Raw genomic sequence first — 7,477 nt, 5'->3', positions numbered from 1 at the left:
AACATCTACACATATATAGGCTATGGTAATGATGACATTTCAATCTAGTGTAGACATTCGCAGGACTCAGGGGGTAAAAATTTCAATATCACAAATTCTGCCCTGCTCTACTTTTTTAGGGGTAAGGATTGAAGCATAAATTAAATTAACTTAATTTATTGCAGTGATTAAGAGTATAGGCTCTGGAATTAGACTGTCTAATTTTGGCTGTAATATGAAGTGCTTTATAACTTTAAGGGATGTATGTCCCCTCTTCATTTGCCTCAGCTGCTCTCATCCATAAAATAGGGATACTACTAATATCTGCGCTAAAGGACTATTGTGTGGAATCAGATGTAAAAAGCTTAGAACAGAGCCTAACATATAGTAAAGCTTCAATAAGTGTTAGCTATTATTAATATTAAATAAAAACAAGTAATGAAATCCTAGAACATATAGAAAAATATGGGGATGTGTTTATGATGAAGATATTAGTTTTTGTTTTTTTTTTTTTCAAAAAAGGAAATAACACTGATGCTTAAAAGCACTTTTTATTGTTTGGATACCTTTCTCCTTAACTGCTGTCTACTTTCCTGGCTAATTGTTATCCAAATCAGTTCTCAGTACTACAGACTTTACCATGGTTTGTTTTTCTGCTTTCTAGCAAATCTCTTGGTCTGAAGAAAGAGTACAATTTCTTTGGAAAGGGCTAGGCAGTAGGCCCAGCATGACCAAAACTCTGTGACTATCTTCTCTTCTCCACCTGTATAACCCCCTTGGCCTGTCCTTCCACAACCCGGATTTGATCTTGGGCGATGGCTGATAGAGAGTAAGAATAGGGACAGCAGATGGGAAGTCCTAGGAGGCCTGCTCTTTCAGCAACATCAGCCTGCAGGGACCTCCTCCCCCTAAAATTCTCATAGCTTTTATTTTCCAAAGCATAAGCTCTGGTCCTGTGACATCTTTAATTTGATTTGTATCCATCCAGTGTCCCTAATCACTCTCTCATTTGTTTGCTCACTTAGTCACTCATTGTTTAACACTCATTCAATCATTGATTGCACACTTTCCATGTACCAGGCCCTACCTTAGCTGCTAGGTAGAAGACAGTGACCCTCCCTGCCCCAGAAGCCTCCTTCTCCTGGATTCACTACCCTGGAGCCAGGCATGAGGCTGATGAGTTTACTCTTTGATGAAGCTAGAGCAAGGAGTCCAAGCACCCAGTCAATTATGAAGGGCTCTAAGAGGTTATGGCAAGAGAATCATCCACTAAATGAACATTCTTCTCCTTAGCTAAGACTTTTAGACCCAGTTCACCTGCTGTCTTCCTTGATGAGCAGGGCTTAACTTCAAATGAGCCTCAGGCTTTCTTTGCCCCAGATGAAAGGCAGATAAAAACAGTAACATTGGCCAGGCGCGGTGGCTCACGCCTGTAATCCCAGCACTTTGGGAGGCCAAAGCGGGCAGATCAGGAGATCAGATCGAGACCATCCTGGCGAATACGGTGAAACCCCGTCTCTACTAAAAATACAAAAAATTAGCCAGGAGTGGTGGCGGGCACCTGTAGTCCCAGCTTCTAGGGAGGCTGAGGCAGGAGAATGATGTGAACCCAGGAGGCGGCGGAGCTTGCAGTGAGCAGAGATCGTGCCACTGCACTCCAGCCTGGGCAACAAAGCGAGACTCCTTCTCAAAAAAAAAAAAAAAAAAAAATAGTAACATTTCTTCCCATTAGGTTGTTTGTTTTTTCCTCAGAACTACCTGGCCTTCCAATTAACAGGGCTTAACTTCATATGACCCTCAGGTTTTCTTTGGCTCAAATGGAAGGCAGATAAATGCGGAACATTTCTATTAGGTTGTTTTTGTCCTCAGACCTACCTGGACTTCTAAGGATAGAAATTTGGGGTTCAATATATATCTTCCCCAGTCAGAGGCAGACCCAGAGAACTCGCCTTATGAACTGAAGAAAATGGAGAGGCAAAAGTTTCCTCATTTCCCCTAGCACCACCATAAACAATAGGTTTTTCTTTAATTTGGACAAAAATTATCCCCTAATGGGGAGTGCAGTGAGGCGAAACTGAAGCTGTATTAGTCTGTTTTCACGCTGCTAATAAAGACATACCCGAGACTGGGCAATTTATAAAAGAAAGAGGTTTACTGGACTTACAGTTCCACATCGCTGGGGAGGCCTCACAACGACGGCCAGGAGAAGCAAGTCACATTTTAACAGCACAGCAGCAGGCAAAAGGAGAGCTTATGCGCAGCAACTCTGGTTTTTAAAACCGTCAGATCTCGTGAGACCCATTCACTATCAGGAGAACAGCAAGGGAAAGACCCGCCCCCATGATTCAATCATCTCACACCAGGTCCCTCCCACAACACGTGGGAATTATGGGAGCTACAAGATGAGATTTGGGTGGGGACACAGAGCCAAATCATATCAAGAGCCTTGTGCTCAACCTAGACATCGAAACCTAAATCGCTAGAATAAATATTTTCCCAAAGGCTGCTTTTATCTCCTTTAAGCCATGCGCTAGCAGCTCTAAGTTACACAGGTTGATCAAAATATCCTGGGCTCCAAGTAGAGGTTCCCTCTCTCCCAGTACTGAGTCTCTGACATCTAAACACACACCACAGCCACTTTTAGGTAGCCCCCATCAAGACCTCTTTACTTCCTTGACAGGAATATAGTGTGAATGTTTCTTATGTTTACACTTCCATTTTGCGATGAAACTCTGATTTAACAGGATTTTACATATGTACATAGAATGTACCCATGTGAAGATGTATTTAAGCGGATGTGCATTTGTCTACAGTGAGTTCTGACACGTTTATGTGCATATGGATTGGAAAGCATTATTTACCAGCTTGATTTATGAATTGTAGCACTTTTACCCTAGAAGTACATAGGTAATACAAAGCATCCTTGAATGCAAACAAGGATTTAGTCTGAGATGCCAAGGGCATCTTCCATGTGTTACGCACCTCCTACGTCGGTGCCTTTGTACATAATAGCTCTTCTGCAGGAAAGCTCTTCCCTCCTCCTTCAAAGCTTTACCTACTTAATTCTTACCACTTTTTGGATTCTAGTTTGCAGTACACACTCACAGAAGCCTTTCCTGTCTCTCCAGACTAGATCAAGACCCTGTTCATGCTATTTCACAGCTCCTCATCTTTTTCTTTACACCACTTATTATAGTTTGCAATTATATATAAAGTGAATTGTGTAGTCACAATTTGCACAATTCTTGCTATAAGATCATAAATGCATAGAGGCAGGGCAGTGAGTAAAACTCTTTTTCTCATATTGAATTCCCAATAGCTAGCAGAATGCTATACACAGAGTAGGTCTTCAGTTTTGAGCTTGAAGTTGCAAAAAATTAACTCTCTGAATCTGGTTACGAGGGACTGTATAAAGTCGGTGAGATTCAGGAATCTGAGAAGTCACCGTGACTCCTTTGCTGCTCTATCTGCTCAGAGGTCAGCATCAAATCCTGGAAGTGAAAGCCACTTGGGGGATAGTCTTCAGGGGAAGTTAAACAAAGAAACTGTACCCACTTTTCAGTCAGGTTAGTGGTAGGGAGCTTGGAAAACCAGAGCACCTGGTAGCAGCTACTACAGGACACAAAATCTGAAGAAACGATGAAAGAACACTGGGAAAGTTGCAGGCCTCAACCTTCAAAAGGTTGCAGCAGGCCGGGCGCGGTGGCTCAAGCCTGTAATCCCAGCACTTTGGGAGGCCGAGACGGGCGGATCACGAGGTCAGGAGATCGACACCATCCTGGCTAACACTGTGAAACCCCGTCTCTACTAAAAAATACAAAAAACTAGCCGGGCGACGTGGCGGGCGCCTGTAGTCCCAGCTACTCGGGAGGCTGAGACAGGAGAATGGCGTGAACCCGGGAGGCGGAGCTTGCAGTGAGCTGAGATCCGGCCACTGCACTCCTGCCCGGGCGACAGAGTGAGACTCCGTCTCACAAAAAAAAAAAAAAAAAAAAGGTTGCAGCAACATTTCCTCCTCTGAGTCTTCTAACTTCAGATCTTTTAGTTTCCCTCCAAGTCCTTCCATCCATGTAGAGACAGCCCTTATCACTACCTCTTCTCCCGTATCCTTCCTTTTTTCTCATAGCCCATATGAATGAGACTCAGGCAAGAGTTCACACTGGAAATTGGGTAATTGCATCTCAAGATAGGCATAAGCAGAGCTCCGACTGGGGCCCCCTGATGGTATAGTGGTACAAGTGGTTGACTCATACACAGCACCTCCACTATGTTTTGGCCATTAGTCTTCCTCGTTGACTCTGGAACAACATTGCCTCCACAGTAAAGGGCATCATAGTAAATTTTGTTTATAATGCAGCTGTATTCAAAAATGGGAGAGCTGGGGAAATAGGATATGGGGAAAAGGCACAGAGGAAAACGTATGGTCTGAATGACTAAGGCTCCTACGACTGTCTCAGCTTCTCCGCAGCAGCATCCACGTCGCCCCCTGTAGCAATGAGGGCCTGAAGATTGGCTTCACGGTTCAGAAAGCCCATGGACCGCAGTTGCTCCAGCTGCACCTGAAAGTGAGCCTCAGGCTGCAGCTGATGGGGATTTGTACTAACTAAATCTTGCAACATATGGAGAAAGGGAGGGGAATGGAAGCCCAGTTCTGCAGAGTCCAGTGCTGGGAACACCTCAGGAGGTGGATTTGGGAGAGGATCCTCAGACATAAGGGGATCTTCTCTAGACTGTATACCTCCTACCACACTACCCATCCCTGCTAGGCAAGGCATGAACCAGAGTAGGAGGCGAGGTGCTTCGGTAGCTAGGACCTGCAGACCCTGCTCAATCTGCCTCAGGGCTTGCATGGCACGGGGGTTTGCCATGGCTGCCTGAAGGTGCATCAGCAGTGGCAGCTGTGGTTGTATCTCATCCTGTAACTGTGGAGCCGGATTCATGCCATCTGGCCTCAGAGATCTTGGATAAGGTGGGGATGGCAGCCAGGGAGGCTCAGGGATTCCAGGAATGGCTGCCGTGGGGGAAGAGGATAAGGGAACAAATGGAACCCTGTTGGCAGAATCTCCCAGCCCCGAGACAAGATCAGGCAAGTTTGTGCTATGTCCAGTAGAGCTTTTCCCTGCACCATCTTGGTCTCCACCTTTTCCAGTACCATTCTCTGTGGGGTATCTCAGGAAAGCTGGGCAGGAGGACCTTCCCTTGATTGCTACTGACTCCTTGGGGAGAGGCTGGCCTGACCCAGGCTCCTGAGATGAGGGTGACAATGGGGGAACTCTGTTTACTGGTGGTGGTCGTTCCTGGCTTTGGCTGAGGGCAGATGCTGTCCCCTGTAGATAAGTTCCTAGGGACTGGGGGTTCTCGTGTAATTTCTGGAGATAGTCATAGAGTCCTATAATACCCAGAAAGTTTGGAAACCTATTTCTGATGTCAGCTGCATCCTGATCCCCATCCTGCCTTTGTTGCCTGCTACCTGAGCCTCCATGTGTAGAAGTCCAGGGGTTGGGGAGAGGGTCACAATTCTCCATCCTTGAAGGTTGGCTTGTGGTGGTGGTGTCATTATCAGTAGTGGCCGTGGCAAAGGGATTGCCACCAAACTGCTCCTGGACTGCATTAAGCATTGGGTCCATAATATCTGTGTACATAGTGCGAAGCACATTGTAGCCACCAGGAATGCTCTCCAAGTTACTGAGCACCCGGTCCTGGCTACGTATCATCTCCTGCATCATGGCAGGGTTACGTAAAAACTCCAGTGTCTGCCGCATAATTTCAGGATTGTTGAGAATATGCCCAATCTCAGGGTTGTGCTGGATTAGCTGCTGCATATGGGGGTTGTCAAGAACCAGCTGGCGTACCAGGCCTGTGTTGGACAGCAGACCCTGGATGAAGGGGTCATCAATGAGCTGAGCCACAAACTCAGGCACAGACACATGCTGCCGCATTAGTGAGCTTGGCTGGTCAGGGAAGCCATGATAGGTCAAGCCCAGCCCATTGAGGCCTGTGAGGAGACCTAAGCTGAAGGCAGGGGGCCTATCTGCTGGGTAAATGGAGCTTGGCTGAGGGAGTGATCCAGGACTTGGGCCCTGGGTAGGGACAGAGGCAGCTGGGCACTCACTGCCCATGGCACGGCGCTGCATCTTGATGACCAGGTGGACAGTGAGGCCATCTCGCACTCCACACTGTGCCAGTGAGTCAGGATCCTTGAGGATTTTGCCGGCAAAGATTAGAACAAGCTGATCAGGGTGGGCCTTAAAGCGCTGAGATATCTCTTCCTTCAGCTGCTGGATGGTGCATGAGTCTGTAACTGAGAAATCCTCCTTGTCTTTGGGCGTCTTCACTGTCACCTTGATGAGGTGGGGATCCTGGACTAGTGCTGGGCTGCCCTGTGGCAGGGCTTCTCCACCTTTGGCCATGGTGGCAGCAGGAGGCCCAGGTCTGTGGGGACACAGCTAGGGGCATGGGGATGGGAGACCAAGATCATCCTTTCAGGCAATGGCAAAAGTAAGAAGGGTGAGCATAGAAAGGGGCTTGAATATCAGGATAGGGAAAGCAGCAGGGTCTACATGAAAGGGGCCATGAGGTTTCTGGGGCAGGATGCTTTAGGAGGATTGCAGGATTGAGACATTTTGGAATCAGGGGAGGGAAATACAGGGCCCTGGGAAAGAGGTCTGTAGTTGATGAGTACAGGGACAAAGGTAGGAGGAAGGGCCCAGGCTGGGGTGTACATACCAGTCAGCTGTGGTCCCGTTCTTCTCTTTATGCAAGGCTCCAAACCTCCCTCATCTTGCTACACAGCCACCCCTGTGGCCTTCTGGGTCAGAACCCGCACTATCAGGTCCCTTCTGTGACCTCAGTGCTGATGTCACAGCCTCAACCAGAAGGTTCTTGAGACTTCTCTAAGGAGCTGTGGATCCCTAGGAACTCTTGCTGTCCCATCTTTTACCACTTCTACTTCCTCCACCTCAAGTGCCTTCCTGTGGAGACTTCTGTGGAGGCTCAGACTGGGATTGGAACATTATAAAACATCTCTCAGTCCTCTCTGTCTCCATTCAGACCCTCATTCAGCTACTTCCTGGTCCAGGGGCTTCTTCCTGGTATCCTATGTCCCAGTTTTCTGTTTTATTCAACATTAACCATGAATTCTTTATGTATTTTCAAAGTATTGATTTGCTGATGGATGGGATTTGGGGTATAAGGGAGGAGTCAAGCATGACATAACTTTTTTTTTTTTTACTTTAAAAGAAATTGTTATCCTCCAAAGGAACTCAAAGGACTGAATATTTACTAAGATAAAGATTGGGAATAAGCACTTTCTCTAAATCAGCAGGTTGTTAAACAGTTTTACATACATTTGAGATGTCTATTTTACATACAAATGGAGATGTACAATGGTAGTTGAATATTTTAAGTCCAGAGTTTTTAGCATTCAAAGGGTGCTTAACATCATGGACTGGTTTAGATTAGCTAGTTAGTGCATACAGGCAAAATGATAGAGATTTTA

General features: G+C 46.4%; 1 protein-coding gene across 2 annotated transcripts; it reads right to left on the bottom strand.

Moving 5' to 3' along the window:
* Positions 1-4,132: 4,132 nt before the first annotated feature.
* Positions 4,133-6,817, bottom strand: UBQLN3 (ubiquilin 3). 2 transcript variants are annotated; one of them, XM_033206231.1, is made up of 2 exons: positions 6,706-6,817; positions 4,133-6,425 (listed from the first exon to the last, which is right to left on the bottom strand). In XM_033206231.1, exon 2 carries the CDS (start codon positions 6,387-6,389, stop codon positions 4,422-4,424), a length of 1,968 nt encoding a protein of 655 aa, XP_033062122.1. In that variant the 5' UTR covers positions 6,390-6,425; positions 6,706-6,817; the 3' UTR covers positions 4,133-4,421. The 2 variants fall into 2 exon arrangements, with proteins under 2 accessions (XP_033062122.1, XP_033062123.1); XM_033206232.1 differs by having other exon boundaries at positions 4,133-6,458; positions 6,706-6,800.
* Positions 6,818-7,477: the final 660 nt, after the last annotated feature.

Source organism: Trachypithecus francoisi, unplaced genomic scaffold (genome assembly GCF_009764315.1).
Source record: "Trachypithecus francoisi isolate TF-2019V2 unplaced genomic scaffold, Tfra_2.0 Lachesis_group8, whole genome shotgun sequence".
NCBI lineage: Eukaryota > Metazoa > Chordata > Mammalia > Primates > Cercopithecidae > Trachypithecus > Trachypithecus francoisi.
Note: the sequence above shows the minus strand (reverse complement) of the source record. Positions and strands in the feature narration are given on the sequence as shown.